We start from the raw sequence: 22164 nt of genomic DNA, 5'->3' as shown, positions 1-22164 counted from the left end.
ACATCCATCTACCTCTTACACATATATCTCTAGTACATCCATCTACCTCTTACACAGATATCTCTAGTACATCAATCTACCTCTTACACAGATATCTCTAGTGCATCCATCTACCTCTTACACATATATCTCTAGTACATCTATCTACCTCTTACACGGATATCTCTAGTACATCCATCTACCTCTTACACGGATATCTCTAGTACATCCATCTACCTCTTACACAGATATCTCTAGTGCATCCATCTACCTCTTACACATATATCTCTAGTACATCCATCTACCTCTTACACGGATATCACTAGTACATCCATCTACCTCTTACATATATCTCTAGTACATCTATCTACCTCTTACACAGATATCTCTAGTACATCCATCTACCTCTTACATATATCTCTAGTACATCTATCTACCTCTTACACAGATATCTCTAGTACATCTATCTACCTCTTACACAGATATCTCTAGTACATCCATCTACCTCTTACATATATCTCTAGTACATCTATCTACCTCTTACACGGATATCTCTAGTACATCCATCTACCTCTTACACCGATATCTCTAGTACATCCATCTACCTATTACACGGATATCTCTAGTACATCCATCTACCTATTACACAGATATCACTACTAAATCCATCTACCTCTTACACAGATATCTCTAGTACATCCATCTTCCTCTTACACGGATATCTCTAGTACATCCATCTACCTCTTACAGATATCTCTTGTCTACTTCTTACACAATCTATAATACATCCATCTATCTCGTACACAAATATCTCTACTACATTCATCTTCCTCTCACACAGGTGTCTTGTTGGGTTCCCACCAGGCGCACTCATGAAGCTTCTGCCGCAGTTTCTTCTCACGTCTACCCTGATAATAGGTGAGTGTAAGCAGGTGAGATTTTATTTGAATCCTCTTTGTATGGTTATACAGTCTTATGATCCTGTATTAATAAACAGACCTCTCTGTGAGGTGAAGTGATCTCACCATGATGATATTTTGGTGCCACGGTTAAAACCACTTAAATGCAGCGTGTAAAAATCCCCTTTTTATGTAACGTGGTTAAATAGTAAACTGATCTGTTCCTTCTGTCATTGTGCTTAGAAAACCATTAATGTCCTGTGTCTGAATCTTTTACATCTTATAATACAGACCAGTTCTATGGTTTGTGGAGAAATCGTCATCTTATATAATTTGCATAAAAGAGCTGAAGGATGATTGTGAGATATTATCATAGAAGATTGTTCTAATTTATCTCACTGTGATGTAATATAGGCTCCAGGAAGCATTTCTCGAAGTCTGTTACTTGTCTGCTCATCGACTAAACCCATAATATATCCTTCTTCTATTTTATGGCGATTGCACAAACTTCATAACAATTAGAACAACATGAAATATTATCTTCCAGAAAGCAGTTACAAGAGGAACAAATGGAATCTACTAAAAACTTCCGGGATTTGTGGTGTTGTTTATTTTAACTGGTTTTAATCATACTTGCCAACTCTCCCGGAATGTCTGGGAGACTCCCGAAATTCGGGTCGGTCTCATAGACTCCCGGGAGAGCAGGCAAGTCTCCTGCCTCCCGCAACTGCCTTCCCGAAATGACGCCATTTGCGGTGAATCGTGTCATTTTGGCCACGCCCCGTCCCCCCTCTCCCGGACAGACATTGCCAAAAGTAGGCAAGTATGGTTTTACTATTCTGCTGAAGAGAGGGTCTCTGTGTTTCAATTACAGACAAACTAAATGGGCATCATATAAATGGTTTATCTTCATTTTAGATACTTTTTCCCCTCATTTGTGTGTTTATAGATTGTATTTATTTTTTTTTTTATAGAAAAATAACATAGGGGATATTCGATAAAGCAGCAATGGGCTACATGTGGCCCTTCACCTGTGGCCCCCAGCTGCTTCCTGCTGTATTGTCAGATCTGTTTGTAGTAGCTGGTAACACTTGTGTATAATTCCTGCTGATATGTTATTACAGATAGTGGTCTCTTTCTTTTCTTAAATGTTTTGCTTTAACTTATTACTGATTAAGGATAATGTGCGGCCAACCAAGTTGCCTGTCTGTGACATGGGACATACACGTGTAAGGTACACAATCACTAATTTAGTGTATACTCATTTGTCTGCTCTGAAGGCCATGGAGCTGATGAATACTTACAATTAAGCTTCCAAATACCGACATTGATACTTACACACAGCTAGAGATTAGCAGTATTACAGTGAAACGTCGCACAGAGAGAGTGGAACACACAGTGGAACAGGCTGATTGGCAGAGACAAAGTTCCCAGGATATCATTTTTGAGTTCTCTTTTTGCTTCGCTATTCAACAACCATTTCTAAATTTAAATTTTTCAGAATTTATAGTATATAAATTAGGCTGGAGTGACAATGGGTAATTAATTCTGCTCTGTGGTATGGTTGGGACACGAAAGCTTAAGGCCAAACTCCAACAGTTAAACGCGTTAAACATTGTGGCCATGTGCGGAACAAGGTGAATATTCTGTATGCCCTTACACACAATTATGAGCAGAGGTCAAGATGCAGATTAACCACTTAGTGGCTGGAATGACCAGACCATGATTTATGTTTTATAGAGATGTGAATGAAGCATTTTGTAGTCTATCTAAGTAAACTGTATATTGCTTATTTTGGCGACAGTTACATTTTTCTTCTGGTAGCATACTGGAGTTCATTTTTATTTTATTTTATATGGGGACAAATAGGCAAAAATCAGAAGAATACCCTATTCCAGAGTTATTCCCAAAGCTGCCTTCAGCCAATTAGTGCATCCTCAGAAATGTACCCCAAATTCATACATCACTTGTCCTAAATATAGGAACACTTTATACAAGGTCTGATGAAGTCACCGAGCCCAGAAACAAAGTTATACATTTTATTGTTAGGTTCTTTTTTTATCCTTGGTGTATTACAACTGCAGATGTAGCCAAAATGTGGGGTGATGGCACTTTAGGAAAAAATCTTTGCAGTTACATTCTTGGTGAGATTCATGCAAAATGCGTGAGGTTCACATAGAGCCAAATAATAGTAGTAACTGGAAAAGTGACCTGAATATGTATGTGTGTATGCAGACCGGGGCTGGGATGTTTGGTATCTCCCTGTCTGAAGCTTCACTACCCCCTTTCCTATGTGCATGCTCCTGAGGCTTCGTAAGGGAAAAAGGCCCTACGCCGGCCCACTGTGCCCAGAAAAAAATGAATTGCTGGAAAGCTGACGAGCTGCCCACCTGCCATGCTTACCATGTTTCACTGGCCTGGTGTTTATATAAATATATATTTAGAACTATGCAGATGTGCCGTCTCCCCTTTCTAGAGCAAGTCCCAGTGGCATTCAAATCTTCAGTCTCAGTGCTACACCTAGGAAATATTACATTACCTTGTGTTCAGTGTGCGTGGTTAGGCTACAAGGCCGGCATCACACAGATACCGCTGTCACCGGAGCCTTGTCCTGATTGTCTGGCTCCAGGTTCTATAGACACAGGGCCCTGAACCTCTTTCATTTTGATCTGGTGGGAAGTTTGCAGCTGGTTACACTAAATGACAGATTACTGCACAAAGCAACAAGAAAACACTAAAACTCCAATAACACAAAGCGCTGTCATTAGAGAGCAAACAATTCCTTATGAGTGCTGATGGTCTGAGCTCAACATAGCAAACCAGAGTTTGTTGAGAGATTCCTATTAATTGACCAATAGGAAGCCAGGGATGATCCTGGTGTAACGTCAACCTTTATCTACACACACAGCAAAGGCATGATGAACCAGGGGTACTCTACCCCAGTCCTCAAGTAGTACTAACAGGTCATGTTTTCAGGATTTCTGTCTGTAGAAACAGACAGGATAATTACTGTCCCGACTAAACAGATTGACTCACCTGTGCGTGATTAATGTAATCCTGAAAACATGACCGAGTGTTATACAGTATAGGTAAAACCTCAGACTTAAGAAAAGAGGTCATTTTGACGTTTGTTTGCTTTCCTGAGCTTTAATTTTTGTGGCTTTCAGATGTATTGGGCAAGTCAAACAATGTATTTATAAAACGCTTGTTCCGTGCAACAGATGTGTGACTTATTCAACATAAAGACAAGTTTTGTTATAAAGAGAGAAGATGTTTTCCTTACGCACCATAAAGAGATTGTCTCTAGTTACCGCTCTTTTCATTTACAAAATAAATCCGCACAGATTATGTCAGTAAACACACTGTCCGAGCGAAAACCCAACAATCATACGGAAAACGGTGATCTCTCTATTGTCTGTGGTAGGATTAGTCTCCCCCAGTAAATCCCAGCAATCAGTAAGCTTTGTATGACAGACTCATAGAAAGCTTTAATCATCACATAATGAGGCACAACGACTGGTAAAGACTGCTGCAGAGTATTACTACGCTCACTTAGTCCTATTATTAGCTGCAGAGTATTACTACGCTCCCTTAACCTTATTATTAGCTGCAGAGTATTACTGAGCTCATTAACCTTATTATTAGCTGCAGAGTATTACTATGCTCACTTAGCCTTATTATTAGCTGCAGAGTATTACTGCGCTCACTTAGCCCTGTTATTCACTGCAGAGTATTACTGCGCTCGCTTAGCCCTGTTATTCACTGCAGAGTATTACTGCACTCGCTTAGCTCTATTATTAGCTGCAGAGTATTACTGCGCTCACTTAGCCTTATTATTAGCTGCAGAGTATTACTACGCTCACTTAGCTCTATTATTAGCTGCAGAGTATTACTACACTCACTTAGTATTTTGATTAGCTGCAGAGTATTACTGTGCTCACTTAGCCCTATTATTAGCTGCAGAGTATTACTACACTCACTTAGCTCTATTATTAGCTGCAGAGTATTACTACACTCACTTAGCATTATTATTAGCTGCAGAGTATTACTACGCTCACTTAGCCCTATTATTAGCTGCAGAGTATTACTACACTCACTTAGCATTATTATTAGCTGCAGAGTATTACTACACTCACTTAGCTCTATTATTAGCTGCAGAGTATTACTACACTCACTTAGCATTATTATTAGCTGCAGAGTATTACTACGCTCACTTAGCCCTATTATTAGCTGCAGAGTATTACTACACTCACTTAGCCCTATTATTAGCTGCAGAGTATTACTACGCTCACTTAGCCCTATTATTAGCTGCAGAGTATTACTACACTCACTTAGCCCTATTATTAGCTGCAGAGTATTACTGAGCTCACTTAGCCTTATTATACACTGCAGTCTATTTGTAATGTGGTTTGGATGAGTTAGTTAGCATTTATGAATAACGTTACTTATAAAATATACTGTTCCTAATGGGGCCCTGCCCTGTGGTAGAATGTTTTTCTAGGCACAGCAGTGAATGGAGATCTGCTCAACACATTTAACCCCTTGAGTTCTGATGCTTTTCTCAACCCTGCGCTGAGCATGTTTGGGCTCAACACATGTTTACTGATTGCCAGCTGCTCAAAAACTATCAGCAGGCTATAAATAAACAGGGGTACCATCATTTGAAAGAGGGGTCTTTGTTTTTTTAAACAAGGGTCCCCTCAGCTTTCTACCTGCCAGGGAAAGCAAGATAGAGGCTCTAAAAGAGCTCCCCCCTTTCCTTGGCATCTCTCAGAAGCTACGATCATAATGCTGATAAATCTTGGTGGGAAATGATCTGTCGGGTTTCTTAACTTCTTAAATACAAAGGACGGATGGGACTCGACCTTAGCACTTTAGGGGGGTCATGTAGTTCCACTTGTTATTGGAGTTACCTGGACAGAATCATTTAATTGGTGAGAGAGGTGTTTATAAACACCAATTGATTAAGTTCACATGGTAATAGCTATCGACAAATAATGAGCAAAGTCGGTAGCAGATCATCTTGTACTGGATGGAAAATGTCCTTTTGGAGGGTCTATATGGCTGATAAGGTAAGCTGGGATTTGTAGTGTCACGTCAGCTGGGGAGTCACAGGATGTTTATTGTACTCTAAAATTTCTTCGTGGAAATATAGATAATTAACTATTAATGTTTTGAGGTGAACCTCAGAAGGACAACTATGATCATGGGTGTATGTAAGCAAACCTCACTAATGAACAGTAAGGCTAAGTAAACATTGGAGAAAGTTCCGACCAATCTGTTATCTACAATGATTGTACCTGTGAATGAAGGTCTAACTGGTCGGGTGCTTCATGCATACACACTACACACGATCTACCTTCAGATCTGTGCTCTTTATTTGGTCCTATAATCGTTTATAGAATGACAGCACAGTAGTCATTCATTCCTGTCACACTGATTAACCGCCTCGTTATAGCTATCCACATGTCGTAACGAATCTCATTAGCTTCTGTGACTCTGCAACGATATATTCAGTCTCAGAACGAACAAATGAATTATTCCAGCTACAGCACTCTCTACATTAAGTCAGCAGGACATTGCCGGCATTGGCTGAAAAGATGGAGACTCTGTAAACTCTATGGAGATGGTGATCATGAGTGCACACACACTGCATGATTGGAATGAGATTATTAAACAGTACGACCAGCCAAATTAAATGACAATCGACGACTGTCACTCAACGTGTAATTATACACACTAACGTTATATGTGGTCGAGTGGTCGTTTATAGAGTGATTGGCCCGATAACTGGCTGAAAAACCTCCAGTAAGTACCTAGCCAAAGACTGTGACCCCAGTTTAACACCAACCTCATGCTTAAACCTCAACCTTCCTGCAAGTCTTCTGAAGTGAAAAGCATGGGTGCCTGTATAGTTATACAATAATCCAGATTAGTGGTAACATTGTTCATAAAGATGATTCTGTCCAGACCAGGCTATAATCTGATAGACCATACAGGGCATATGTTACATATCTTTCACATTTTGGTGTGGAATAATTGACATGTCTTTGTAAAGGAAATTTGTGCAACATTGGGGTAGAATTCTGGGGAATATTGGAGTGAGCTGTAAATAAGATATTTGGCTCTTCCTTTAACTGAATGCCAGGGTGCTGGATGTGCAGAGATGTTTTAAGATCCACTAAATAGCACAATAGAAAATATTTTATGATTTAACTGTATCACACCAACCAAGAAACTTGATTTTAAAAAGTGTTTGACTATATTCAGAGCACTTTATTATATCCTGCTCCCAGGGCCAGTACTACCATTAGGCCGACCTAGGGATCCAATGGATAGGGGGAACCTAAAACACTGAGTTATCAATTGGCCACTGACCTGGAGGAGATACCTGTATCTTCTTACTTGTGAAGCAGTAGGCTGCTGCTCTACAATGTCAGTGATGGGCTGGACTATGATGTCACTGCTCTGAGTCACTATCCCAGGCTCAAGGGAGAAAGAGATGTCATCCCCACAGACAGTTTTCAGTGATTCCCAATATGTCCCCTTCGATAGTGAAAGCCATCCTCCGGGTGGTCAGCAAGGGCTGCTGGCACTGGAGGAGTCCCAGTCTTGTTCATTACACCAGCACCAACAGTGGTGTAATGGCATAAGGGTTGGGGGATCAGGAAGAGTTCCAGTGTGGAGTCGTTAGCCTCTAGTGTGGGTTCCTTGGTCTCTAGTGTGGGGCAGTGAAGGCATTTTACTTTACACCCCTAGAGACAACAGTCCTTTGTTAACTAGTCTGAGGCTGGCAGGGCCTAGCTGGGCAGAGGGTCATCTGCCCCCCAAGCCAGTCCCATAGTGGTCTGTCTTTGGCTGGGTCACTGGTCTACCTGCATTTTGTTGCATTTGAAAAGTTCCTAATAGGCTGTTGAGCCGAGCCTTGTCAGTTGGACTACAATTTGCCAGCCCTCCCCTGATGGCCGGCTTTCACTATAGCAGTGGGACTTCATTGTAGTGGGAATGGGCCCAGGCCCTCTAGGAGGATTTTTGGGGGTGGGCATGCTCCATTTTTTCAAATGACTAATTTAACTTCATATAGTTCAATCCCTATGAAATCAGGACCATCACTGAGGTCTTTGGAGGGGAGAAACATAGGTGGACCTGCCAGAGTGAGAAAAATGGTTGTAGTGATGTTCCAGTGAAGCGAGGACAGTATGGCCGATTCTCTAGGTGGTATAAACATTTCTGCAGGTTGTTGGCAACCTCTATTCACCAGAATACTCACCACAGGACAGAGTGTATCACTGGGTGTGCTCATCCTGCTGGATTGGTGATGAGGAAAGGGCTTCATGTGCCCGGGGCAATGGTATGGTGTGAGGATGAATTTCCACTGTGTATTTGGGAGACAATAGAGGTACAGTATAGCTGTGAGGACACGTTCCACCTTCTCTGCATTGTCACAGCCTCTGGGAAGTTTTAGAAGTCAAAACAAAGCTCAGATGCTCTTAGACTCTCAATGACATGGAGAGGAGGACAGAACATAGACTGACGATACAGAAGAAGGGACCAATACTGGGGACAGAGATAAAAATAAAAGGAAAGACATAGGTGCTCCGAGGAGATTACTACTGAATAAATCCGGGAGAGAGGTACATGAGAAGGTCCAGACAGAGACGCTGGCAGATAGTATTCTGTGTACTCGTTAGTGACATTAATCATGCAGAAACTCACATTGGGGATCATTGGCCGAGGACAATATGGAGAAATCTCCCTCTTACTTTTAGCACTTGGTGAGTTGTACAATAATAAATATTTGTTTATTAGTAACTGGACCTTTTAATCAATATAATACTGAATAATGTTAAACAATAAGCTGTGTTAAACCTTACACAGTCAGTGACCAGACCGATTTCAACATTTTTTTCTATCATATTCTATAACGTTTTATTGTCATTTTGGTTGGGTTTTAGTTAACGTCACAAATAAAACATCATGTTTATAAAATACATATAGTTTTTTTTTATGATTTTATCTTAAAACTTAATCAGCGTTATACATTATTAAGGGAGGGAATTTTCCTGGCTGAAGAGAATAAAGAACCAATGTCTGTTTTCACAAGAAAAGTAGGACGAAACAAACAACAAAATATATTTTAGTACATCCTTATTAAAGGCGTTCATAAAACTGTACAGTTATTCCATTGGGGATATTTAAGAACATTTTTGAGATTCCCCACTTGTCTATATTACCCCCTAAATAGTATTGTTGTTATATTTATTATAAGGGATCACAGTTCTCCGCATCGCGGGACAGCAGGGTAACAGAGCATACATAAAACAGGGACATATGTGCAGAATAAAGGACAAGGCTCTATATCTTTACACTTTCTCATGGATTCTCCCATCGTTATTATCAGATAACGGACACAGACACAGAATGTTAATAATCTATATGTCCTGTTATGTTGGTAGCAAATATAGGGAACATACTAATATTCAAAGGAAATTTGACATGTTTTTTTCACATCTTTCTTTCCCTTTCTATTAATAAAAACGTGTTTTTAAATAATGTTTTTACCTCTCTTTTTTTGTATCTAACCTCTCTGGTTCATGTTAATTATGTTTTCATGACACAATTATATGTACAGAATGTTTCTTAAAAGATAAAATAATATATTGTTTTTATACAACACAACTTTCATTCCTGCTGTGTAGAGATGAATAAAACTACGGACAAATTTGGTTTGAATTGATTTTCGCAGTTGAATATTTTTATTAAAGCTTTTTTATTTACTGCTGACTGGATCACTGTACATGGAGCACTAATGCAGTTATTACATCGCTTTATCAATATGTAGCTGACAGTGCTCCGCTTCTGCTGCAATATATAGTCGTTTCATATACAGACCCACATATATGCCAGTAGCAAATAAAAATGGGATTGCAAAAGTTATTATAGGAATATATGTGTGATGTTAAATACTTTTGTGTAAAAAAAAGACAAAAGTATTATAGGAGTGATACCTTTATTGGCTAACCCAAATTTTTTTTATTATACTTGCTAGCTTTCAGAGCACAGAGGGCCCTTCATCAGGCAAGTTTACAAATGAATGACTGAGAGAAAGGCACAACATTTAAGAGCTGTTACATCAAGAAATTTGTACAGGGGGGGGAATACATCATTAAGATAAGATAAAGTAATAAAAGAGAGGTTTTCCTTATGGATGACAGAGTAAAAGTCCTATGAGTTCAGAGGTCTGCACTCTGCTGTGGGGTGTGGTTAACCAATAAAGGTATCACTCCTATAATACTTTTGACGTTTTTGACACGAAAGTATTTAACATCACATAGATTTTTTGGGCTAACACGGTACTGCAATAATAATAAAAAACATATTTTTTGCTACTCATAGGAATATACACATAGAAAGAACAGTATACTATTGGAAAATCTATGCTCTAAACTTTATAAAGTACATTGAGCAATTAACGTACAATAACTGCCACCTGCTGGTCAAAAACTATATTGCATGTAATCTTCTTGTTTTAGTGTTTTAAATCTTTTAGGACAAAAAGGATTTTCAAAAATTAATATTTGATTGTAAAAAAATATATAAAAATGCTTATTTGTAATGCTTATCTAAACGATTCCATAGTAGAGTGAAATATAATGCAAAAATAGGTTAATTTTAACATTTGGTAACATACATTAGATTTATACGTTAAATGTTTGACCTCTATACAGTGTATATTATTTACCTCCTGCTTTCCCTTCTCTTCCAGGCATTGTGCTGGGAACAGCTACATATACAGGTATTTATTTTGTATGGTTTTATCTCCATAATTATCTATCTATCTATCTATCTATCTATCTCATACAAGTATATAATAATGAAACACATGCAACAATTATATTTTTTATGCATGTTGTCCCACTATAGTGTAGACATTTATTTGTGTGGTCATTCAGGACAATGTTTGTGGACTTGATGAATGCCAATCATTTATCCTTTTACTTTACTTGTTGGATGTCTTCAGTTACAGATATTTTACTAATGCTTCAATCCACCTTTGGGATTTGTATATAAGGTGATAAATGTAAAAATGTAATATAAACTATATAAAACACATATACACACAAAAATAAGAATAAGTGGAGTTGAAAACAATGGTACCCTGAACTGAACCTCCGGGTCCTGCAATGAGGTCTACCAGTAGTAGGAAAGACAGCAGTGTGTATAGTCTGACAATAGTGAAGTGCCTCGGTGGTGGTAGAGGAAGACAGATTGGGCAGGGGTACGGGACAGCAGGAAACACTCTGCTCACGGAATGGTTGACATTTAGTAAATCCTGCAGCTTGTGGACCATCCATGTTTGGAAAGCTCGCTAGAAACTGAACCTTCTCAATGATGTAAAACAGAATTATCAAAGCAGCTACAGGTAGCGCAACAGCAAATGCCGCATTAGTACCACTGGTGGTGGCGTCCGCAGAAGGTACTGGAACTACGGCAGATCTATTTCTCTGCAGTCACCACTAACATGGGGATGGAAGAGCATCTGTCTGAAAATCGATGAGGCCATTATTCAGCCTTCTCCCTACTCTTATAAAAAATACACTTTTATACATAAAAATTAACCTTTAAACTACTACCTAAAGGAAAAACTATCAAACAAAAATAAGCAAAATAAAATAATAACAAAACTTATTAAAAGAACACAAGCAAAATACAAACAATGAAGTCTCACTAAAATAACAGTTTGTGAAGTGTATCTTGCTTGAAATCCCTCTGCACATGCCCAGAAAGTGGGAGCACCCCTCTGTGCCTATACTTGCACACTTCTGGCACTTATGCCCTCCTGTGCCTGGAGAGACGGGATGGGGGAGGGAAGGGGCGTGCAAATGCAGGCCGAGCCCCCTAAAGGAGTATTCACGCAATTATGACTCATGCAGACCTGCAGAAACACACACATATATACACCTGTTAGGAGGTGTATGTTTTTGCATGGTGCAAAAGAAAATATGTGCTGACGATGATGACATATCTTAACCAGACACATATGCTGCTGATGTGGCGGTGGACACATTTCTAGGCGCACAAAGTTCTGCATATGTGTTCTGGACACTTTTGTTTTTTAAAGTAAATGACTCCCCTTTTGTGTCCAACTCTGCATCAGCCCCACTGTGTTCTGCCACCTACTGCACCAGAAACTGTAGATGGCCGATAGGAAATGGTCAGGGCATCGTCTCTAATCACTGATTCACTAGTTTTTAGATTATTCCTTGTGATTTGCAAACTTCGAGTAGAAAAATGGATGAGTAGAGGCTAACAGAATAACATAAGACCTATATTCCCCACTTCTTCCTCAAGAATCATTGTAATCGGCCTTGACATCCCGACACACCTTGTGCTGATGACCTTACCTTCATGAGGCTCTCAGACATTTGCAATGTATGGTCTCATCCTCCACTATTTATATCTAGAGGACAATTCTACTATGTCTCCTACAGGGGAAACAGAAGGACTTCCAACAGTAAGAATCAGAGAGGCGTTCTGGCTGTCACTAAGTAATTATTGTACAAGCAACTAACCAATCTATGAGGCTGGTAGCGTGGTGGGGAGGTGAGCTTGAGGGACCACAGACATTTATTGCCTCTTCTCTAAAATATGTACAGTTCAGTGAGATACACATTCAAAAATTAAAGTTCAGCCAAGATTGACATATACAGAAGACGGTTGAAGGCCAGAGGGAGTACATTTGGCTCTGTTTGGTACTTCCGGTGTAGTTTCCAATGCGAGTTCTTTTTCCTTGCAGGATGTGGTCGGCCAGCATTCAGCCAGCGTGTTGTGGGCGGTGAGAACTCCATGCTTGGGAAGTGGCCCTGGCAGGTCAGCATTGTGATAAATAACATCCATACATGTGGGGGGTCCTTAATCTCCAGATCCTGGGTTGCGTCTGCAGCACATTGTGTGAGGTAAGTAATGTAAATCTGTGTGCATTATAGTCTATAGATTATTGCATCTTAACTAAGTCACAATGGCTGCTTCCACCAATATCCGGGGTGTGGAAACAGGACTCCAGGTGAGCAGAGCTATGACACAATCTGCATTGCCTGCATGTCTAATGGTGGAAGCTTTGGGCAGACCTGTTGGCACAGGTCACATCTACAGTACCTATGGCCTTCTAAGTAAGTGTGGCTTGGTGGACAATCTACATGCAGTGTGTGGCCTCCTCCTCTTCCACCTGTAACCTCCACATGACTTTCTGAAGGTTTAAGGCCTCTACAGAGCTATAAGTAGCCCCAAATAAGTGCAGTTTATCTTAGCCCTTTTTAGGTTTTTTTTAATGTCCTCCCCCAGGATAGCTTTGTACAGGAGATCCTTTACCTGGATCACTGTCTGAAAGCCACAGGCACTAAACACAGATTAAGATGACAGCCATCTCCTGACTGGGTGGTTCAGGCACTCTAGGAGTCGGCTATCACTTATATCAGTAGGTCAGGTTTGGTTGCTTTTATCCACCTGTCCTACCGTGTCTTTGGTACACATGAGTTTAGCAAATGACTACTGTTTTTGATTTTTTTTGATTAGTTATTGATTGTCTGACTGAGACAAGGATACTGTCAACCATTTTCATGTTATTTGATGACCGAGTGCACTGTTCTAGTGTAATGTAAATATTCTACAATTTTACACGGTACAAGGAAGGCCCTACTCATGTAATATCATGAGAATTTCCAGGAAAATAAGTTATACAACCAGAATGACAACTGCCCATGTAAACCCTTTAGTTGGGCTGTTTCCCATGTTGGGATAGTGTGTGTTTTATGGTGTCTGCGAGAAAAAAGAGAAAAACTCTTCAATGAATGAATGAATGAAACGTTTATTATATAAGAGATGTGATCTTCTTCTCACCTCAGAGGCACAGATCTCAGCAAATATCTGGTGATGATGGGCATGGTGAACCTCACTCATGTGAATGATGCAGGAGTTATTATTGCACCTATAAAGAATATCCTCATCCACCCAATATACAAAGGAGAAGGAACCAGCGGGGACCTGGTGCTCTTTGAACTTGAGAGTCCCGTAACCTTTACCAGCTACATTCAACCAATCTGCCTTCCATCCCCCAACCAGGATTTTCCGGATGGAATGATGTGCTGGCTGACCGGCTGGGGTCAAATCACGGAACATGGTGAGAGAACAAAATATGGGGCTTCATTTACAGATAATTGTACATTTTGGCAAAACCATGTTTTCTTGCAGGGGGAGCAAGTTATTAATGTGCAGATTTTGGAGCGTATTAGCAGGGAGTGATGTGCATCATAGGTCAGCACTAAATAGCAGTGTTGAAATCTAGCTGACTAGTATTTGTACATGCGAAAGCATTTTCCCTGCATGCAAAAACAAATTTCATTTGCACCAATTGCATCGCAACATAGTCTGTTAAAGTGCTAATTTGTACCCTTTATCTGGGTTTGCTCCTAGCTATAAGAGAGGCACTTGGTGTTTATAAATTAGTCACATATATAATCTGTTGGATTAAACTCTTATTGGACAAAATTATTTTTTACCTTAATTACCTGACTTATTTCCACATGTATGAAATCTATTATCTGAAATGTTTGGGACATAAGGTTTTCCAGATAAGGGACTTCTCCATTATTTGGAGCACTATGCCTGAGCTAAAGGCATTTTAGAAGTAGCCCCTATCTTATACCCACATTGCTGCAGGTATTCCCCTCCTCATTATATTAGTTAGCAGCGCTACTCTCAGTTGTGCTCATTTGGAGGGTTTTGTTTTGCATACAATATGTATTTCTATACTGCATATTTGCACCATGATGCGTATGCATGGATCCTACATGGTTTATTCGTGTTTTGAGAGGCAGAAGAGGAGTTTGCAGGGAAGTGAAGGTTGAGTACAGCAAGGGTGTCCATTCACCACTATCAGCCTATCCTAATCCCATGTATCCGTAGATAGATGATGTATCTCTTGCAGATACTGAACGGCAGGTACAATGATATACAATGGCGGTGAAGACTATCTGCAGGACTATCTAGCTGCTTCTGATTGGCTGATTGTGTGTTGACCTCTCCAGTAGATTGTACTTAAATCATTAACAGCTAAATAAAATAAGCCATGGCTGTCGCTACTCATTATTTGATATTTCCATTTGAACTACTGAAGGAATGATATATGTATCTGTATAATTATATTTAATTTAATTTGTATTTTGCTTTTGTGTTTGTTATTCATTTTTTTTGTATTGAAAATGGGAATTTCACATTTATTAATAACACTGTCCAGACACTACTCTATTTTGTGTATATAACACTTCATTACATTATATACAAACAGCTAATTCTACGCTTTCTCTGTGGACTTTTTATACCTGACATAAGCGACTATGCACATAAATGCGCTTTTTTTTTAAATATAGCTTGTCAAGACTGCTCATTCTGGTGTTTAGCAGAGCTCCTCTTAGTGAATGTAGGCAGTGGCACTCAGTGACCATGTCTGTATGTGTCCCATTCCCCTGCTCATTCTTTTGTGCAGCAGAGCTCCTCTCAGTGAATGTAGGCAATGGCACTCAGTGACCATGTCTGTATGTGTCCCATTCCCCTGTTCATTCTGTTGTGTAGCAGAGCACATCACAGCACTGGGGTCATGAGTTTGATTCCCGACCATGGCCTTATCTGTGTGGAGTTTGTATGTTCTCTCCGTGTTTGCGTGGGTTTCCTCCAAGTGCTCCAGTTTCCTCCCACGCTCCAAAAACATACTGGTAGGTTAATTGGCTGATATTAAATTGCCCTTAGTCTCTCTCAGTCTGTGTGTGTGTATGTTAGGGGATTTAGATTGTAAGCTCCAATGGGGCAAGGACTGATGTGAATGAGTTCTATGTGTAGCGCTGCAGAACTAGTGGCGCTATATCAATAGATGATGATAATGAAGATGAAAACAGATAACATCAGGTAGGATACCTTCGAGTATGAAGCAAAACAGTACTACGGATTAATCTGTTTTGGGCTATTAAACAAACACTGCAATGTGTAAACATGTGAGAAAGGTAAAAAGCAAAAAAACTAAAATTATAATCCAATTTGAGAGCCAGAAAGTGAGGTAAAAAGAGAAATCCCTGCTCAATAAAAGAAAATCTGTTTGTAAAAGTCACGATTCTCAGGTCACACTCTGGGCATCTGAGGCTCCATCCCTCTCGACCAGTAGAGTGAAGAGGAGCCAGCAGTGACGAGGGATTATGCCAGTCTGGCAGAAGGATTTTTAGCGAGGTTGAGGATTTCACAGAAGGAGTCTACTTTGGGAAGACTGAAGCGAGAAGAGTTTATCATCCTGGGTCACTCGGATGCTCAATGTAAACCATCAGTGGAATCTAATAGAACGTTTCTTGAGTTCATTAGTGAGAGGGTGCAGTATCCTTTGCTGGAGAGCAGCCCATGAAAGGTCTTGGTATAGCTGGATGTCATGTTTCAAAGCAAAAACACATACATAAATCAGCAAAATACAGTATTTGTGGTAGACTCAACGCCGATCTACTAGAGAGGACACTGAGCTTTCACAGACTTATTCAAACAGACCAAAATAGCAGTTTGATCAATGTACATGAGTGAGCCAGAAGTACATTAAACACTAATGTATCAATCCATATGTGTCTTGTTTTCCAGTTAACCTGGCCGCACCCTATACTCTGCAGGAGGTGGAACTTCCTCTTATAAATTCCTCTGCGTGTGATAATATGTTCAGTGATGGGTTCATGTATCCTCTTGAAATGGTGAAGGATGACATGATCTGTGCCGGCTACCCCCAGGGTGGGAAAGATGGTTGTCAGGTAAGGATACCTGGCCTACAAGAGGCTAATATAGGGCTAAGTGCTTATCACCTATCTCACTGGTATCTGTCCAGAATGCTGTGTGATACGCAGGAGACCAAGTTTCTACCTAGTGTCCTAAACATGCAAAGATTAAGGGACAACCAATAGTAGCTGACTTCATTACATACACGCTATACGTCACGTTATACATAGACACGCGGAGGGGGCAGTGAAGGTTTCCAGGTGTGCAGTATAACCCCTGCAAACCTAAACTAAATAATGGGCTGTTTAAAATATGAAAATAAGTTGTATTTCTAATAATACTAAACTGTAAGTTCAATCAGGGTCCACAGGATAAACATAGCATTGTGACTTGTCTGTGAGCATAAAAGAAGGATAAAGAAAGAGAAAACATAGGTAACATATGCTATCACATTGTCAATATAAATCTGCTCTTGAAAATGTAATGTATTTTTTTGCTAGTTTGAACGGTCCTGAATTAAATACGTAAAATATCTAGGAATAAAAGGCTATAGCCTATTTTTTTTAAATTAGACAACCTACCACATCAACAGATGGTTATCCTGTGTTTACTGAATCCAGGTTGAGCGGGGTGGGGGGGGGGGGCATCTGGGCATTAGAGCCCTGCAGGAAAGCTCATTACGTGGCGCACTTCAACCAATGTAATAACATGCTTAACACATAGAAATGTGTCACCTGTAATAGGTGCAGCTCTGATATCCCACTCTATGATTATTTGAAGATATAAACAATGCTGGACCAAGCAGTATTTCACGAGACAATCAGAAAACACACACGTCTGTATTCAAATAGGAGCGGACCTAAAGAAATGTCTCTTGTTGAATATGGGTATAGGTACCCGCTGCTCTGACAATACACTGCAGGAAATGTCCAATACGTATGTGTAATATAAAGTCCCAGGAGAAGGCCGAGAAACAAAAATTATTTCAATGGCTGTCACCTGTTAATAAAATAGTCATTAATGACAAAATTGTTAGAATTTTTTTTTCCATTTTTTTTTTATCCAAAAATGTATCACGCTATTAATGTCCACTGTACATAAAATGCATTTTTAGAGTTGCTCCTGTATGCATGTTCTAGCATTCATACACAGCCGTCATCACTAGTAATCAACACTTACACCAAACCTGTAGCTGTTGCAAGTCATACGACAGAAAAACACATAACTTTGAGACGCCCAAAGCTTGAATCAGATGTTGCTGTGTGGACTCGTGTTTGGAACGCCCTTACTGTGCATTGACTACACGCATATGTCCAGGCCCCTCCGCGTTCCAATCCTGAAAACGAAGGCTAGGGTCCATTGCACTCGAAGATGAATGGGATGTAGTTGCATTCACTTGTGTATAGTCCGGTTCTGGGCATGTGCAGAGCGGTTTTTTTTATGCAAAATACGGCACAGATCGGTATTTAATGAATTCCTTAATTAATCAGGCCCCATTTTTCTGTGCAACCTTTACCAGTATATACTCTGCTGTTAGAGCACCTTTCTAAACTTGTATACTTATTATATTTTCTAGGGAGATTCAGGAGGCCCCTTGTCATGCCGGTTGGGTAACTCCTGGATTCTAGTTGGAGTTGTCAGTTGGGGAGTTGGCTGTGCTGAGCCAAACAAACCTGGAGTCTACACCAAGGTTTCCAGTTTTGCACCTTGGATACAGGAAAATGCTAAGCTTAATGACACTGTGACATCTGAAAATAATATTACTGTCACAACTGTCAACATCAACACTTTTACCACAGCCACCACTGTCAACATCAACACTTTTACCACAGCCACCACTGTCAACATCAACACTTTTACCACAAAGAAGCAAACAGAGTACGCTCAGAGCCTCACCCATTCGAAAATCCTCCATGAAGGTTCCACAGGAGCTGAGCTGAGACCTCGCATGTCAACGAGTCTTCTGCTTCTTGCTGTTTTGTTTGGCAGAATACTGGACATTTTGTAAAATGTTCCTGAGATATTGCAAAATTAATGTTTCCACAATGCTGAAAGCTAGAATTTAGAATAATCCTGCATTTCTAAGATAAGAAGTAAGAGACAATAGTCACATTGATATCAAATACTCTATGGTGAGACCTTTTATCTCTGCAAAATAATAAGGAAGAAACTCCACAAACGTGAAGCATTCCCATCAAGCCAGTTCTACAACAACATGATTAGCTGGACACCGGCAGCCTAAGGTCCCGGTTCAGACACCATTTTTGTTCATTTTCATTTAAAATAATTCACATACTTAATAGCAAAATTGAACGGTGTGTAACTATGATTTACTGGTTCAGGATTTCCTCCTCCTTGTGTCTACCAGACGTCTACCACTATATGTCCCCACCCAGCTCCCACATCCATCAGTACTGACTGCAAGATGAGTCACAGACTGATTACACCATGAATGAAGTTAGATAATGCCAGACAAGAGCTAGCTGATGGTAGATGGGTATGGGACCTCCAGGACATAATGTGATTTAAATTTACTCCTTATCTGAGTTCCAATTACAGCACAACTAAACTTTCACATATGAAATGAGGGACTGATATTGTCTCATGGCAGGAACACTCAGATTATATACACAGGGGCAAACGCAGGATTTGTAGAGTGGGGTTTCCACACCACGCCACCAGTGGGCATGACCAGCATGAATGGGGGTGTGGCTATAATATTAGACAGTGCTTGGCAGCTCTCCAACTATTCCTATCCCCATAATATACATGGGCAATGCTGCGTGCACTACTGTTAGGTGCACGCAACACTCCCTTCTAAAGCAGAGCCGTGTGAAGTGGGGGCAGGGTCCAGCCACCTCAATTATACAGTGCCCCAGGCTTGGAGAGGGGTTTCCAGGCACTAAGAAACCCCGCCCTATCGGTTTGCCTATGATACAGTACACAAGACCAACGTTTGAACAAAGTAATCCAACTCGTAATAGGAGCACACACTTTGCTTCCTGCTGAAATTGTCATTTGGGATTAGAAAAGGAAAACTAGTGATTCCTGCCACATAAAAGAATTCAGGCGAAGTTGGAGCATACATTCATCTAGACGGATCGGAGATACATTTTACTGGTAGATATGAGTAATAACATTATAGGGCCTGATTCAAGACTGAGCACACGTAAGTTGCGTGTTTACAAAATTGCAGATCCAAATTCAGGCGTATCTCAAGATACGTTTCCATTCAGATCTAGGTGAAAGCACGCTCTGCCTAAACAGTACTTTCCTACGTAGACACACAGAACACTCTGTGGTATATACACATGGTGAAGTATAATAAAAGGTCACATCAGAGCGCATAAAACTTTAATTTACCATAAAATAAAATAACTTGGCAATGTAATCTTTTATATAAATATTAATCTTCAAATACAATATTTTTTTTTACATTACATAAATATGCTTTAAATGCGTACTGTATATAATGCATCTTTGTGATCTATCTTAGTTGCATACAGTAGTTCTGTGAGAGATAGTTGCATGCATGAGTGTCATTTATATATCAAAGACGATGCCGTGTCAGTCACACTTGCACCTGCCCTGGAGGGACAATTATACAACTGACAACAAGTGCACTACGAGAAACACAAGGCTTACGTCCTTACTATACATGACCTAAATTAGTCCTCCACTTCTTCCCCCATACCGCCTCTCAAGTCATAGGCACTCGTGTTATTTTCATTCAGACATGAATTGCAGGCAGCTGCGTTCACTGGCGTAATGTCCGTTTCTGAACTTGAGCAGAGCTATTTCATGCACGACACTCTACGCAAACTCGCTTCTGAACATGAATCAGGCCCATGGGCAGCACGGTGGCTCAGTAGTTAGCACTTCTGCCTTACAGTACAGGGGTCATGAGTTCAATTCCCAACCATGGCCTTATCTGTGAGGAGTTTGTATGTTCTCCCCCTGTTTGTGTGGGTTTCCTCCGGGTGCTCCGGTTTCCTCCCACACTTCAAAAACATACTGGTAGGTTAATTGGCTGCTAACAAATTGACCCTAGTCTCTCTCTGTCTGTCTGTGTGTCTGTGTGTGTGTGTGTGTGTGTGTGTGTGTGTGTGTTAGGTAATTTAGACTGTAAACTCCAATGCGGCAGGGACTAATGTGAGTGAGTTCTCTATACAGAGCTGCGGAATTAGTGGCGCTATATAAATAAATGGTGATGATGATGATGATAGTATTTATAAAGATAAAGGGACTGATATAGAGTTGAATGTACGTCAGTTTGCATATTGTGAAAGTTTGCACTGTGAATGCCCACAAAGAGGATGAGTGCATAGGGGCCAAGGCAGACTGTATCTGGCACTTGTACCTCCTAACAACAGTAGAGACGGAACGGGGAAGGGGCCTGCAAGAGTAATCTGAGTACATTAAACATTTGTCCACCAAATGCGGCTCATGCAGACTGACAGAAACAGGTATATATGCCAGTTCTGAGGCGTATCTTCTGCACCTGTTAAAGGGCAGGTGTAAGAGGTTGATGATGACTTGGTGTAAACCAGGCACAGATGCTGCCAGACACATCTATAGATTTCTACAGCTCTGACCTTGAGGGGATAAACGCTTTATGTCTAAGTCATTTATTCTGCGACCTACCCTGCATCACACCCAAAATAGCTCTTAGCTCAGTGTTGTGATAAAAGTCTAAAATGTTATTATTTCTTCACTTTTTAAAATGTTAAAAATGTCTGGTATGAAGATGGCCTCATCTGAATGATGTACAATATATGAATGACGTGTGACAAACATTCCTTATTAATTAAAAATGTTAAAAATCACACATGGTGAATTATCTCATAGCTGAAACTCCCCCTTCCACCAAAAATATGTTGTTGATTTGGCTAATTGGTAAAATCTAGTTGTGCATTCTTATAGACAACTACAACAAGCAGGGCCTGATTATGGAATTAGTTTTAAAATATAAAAGAATAGTTGTTCTTCAAAGTAAAAAGAAAACATGAAAGAAAAATGTAGTAAGGTATCAATCTTCACGTGCTCCAATGGTAAAAGCAATGAATCATACTTGGTTGAGCGCTGGAGGATCAGTGAGTAGGGGAGACAAGGACGGCGACAGGCGCAGGAGTGACAGCCCCCTCCACCTTCACATCTTCATCCTCAGTACAGAGCCGGATAAACAATAGGGCTAAAGGGGCTACAGCCCAGGGGCCTCAGGCATCTGGGGGGCCCGCCGGCATTCATCGGGTCGGCTCCGACTGCCACCTGTTCAAGGAGAATGGCAGGCAGCTAACAGCAAATGTTATGCTGTTAGCTGCCTGCAGTCACTGTAATACTTACGCGGCAGTAATCTCCTTACTGAGGAGATCTTGTGAGATTATGAGTCATATGGGGGGCCTCAAAGTACCCTTAGCCCAGGGCCTCCCTTCGCTTAATCCGACCCTGCCTCAGTAACGTCGTTCATGCCTCCATTCTGCTATACATGAGT

General features: G+C 40.4%; 1 protein-coding gene across 1 annotated transcript; it reads left to right on the top strand.

The window, feature by feature from the left end:
* Positions 1 to 8265: 8265 nt before the first annotated feature.
* LOC142097182 (serine protease 33-like) lies at positions 8266 to 21499 on the top strand. Its single transcript, XM_075178818.1, has 6 exons — positions 8266 to 8653; positions 10645 to 10674; positions 12676 to 12835; positions 13781 to 14055; positions 16545 to 16708; positions 18250 to 21499. The coding sequence occupies exons 1-6, from the start codon at positions 8581 to 8583 to the stop codon at positions 18679 to 18681; spliced, it is 1134 nt and encodes a 377-aa protein (XP_075034919.1). The 5' UTR covers positions 8266 to 8580; the 3' UTR covers positions 18682 to 21499.
* Positions 21500 to 22164: the final 665 nt, after the last annotated feature.

Source organism: Mixophyes fleayi, chromosome 7, assembly GCF_038048845.1.
Source record: "Mixophyes fleayi isolate aMixFle1 chromosome 7, aMixFle1.hap1, whole genome shotgun sequence".
Classification (NCBI taxonomy): domain Eukaryota; kingdom Metazoa; phylum Chordata; class Amphibia; order Anura; family Limnodynastidae; genus Mixophyes; species Mixophyes fleayi.
The sequence above is the reverse complement of the archived record's forward strand: the minus strand, read 5'-3'. Positions and strand labels throughout refer to the sequence as shown.

Excerpts from the sequence above, each read along its gene's own strand:
- LOC142097182 (XM_075178818.1), top strand. The coding sequence starts at position 8,581 with ATGCAGAAACTCACATTGGGGATCATTGGCCGAGGACAATATGGAGAA. Across the intron at positions 8,654-10,644 it reads CCTCTTACTTTTAGCACTTG|GCATTGTGCTGGGAACAGCT; the intron begins GTGAGTTGTACA and ends CTTCTCTTCCAG. Across the intron at positions 16,709-18,249 it reads GTGGGAAAGATGGTTGTCAG|GGAGATTCAGGAGGCCCCTT; the intron begins GTAAGGATACCT and ends TATATTTTCTAG.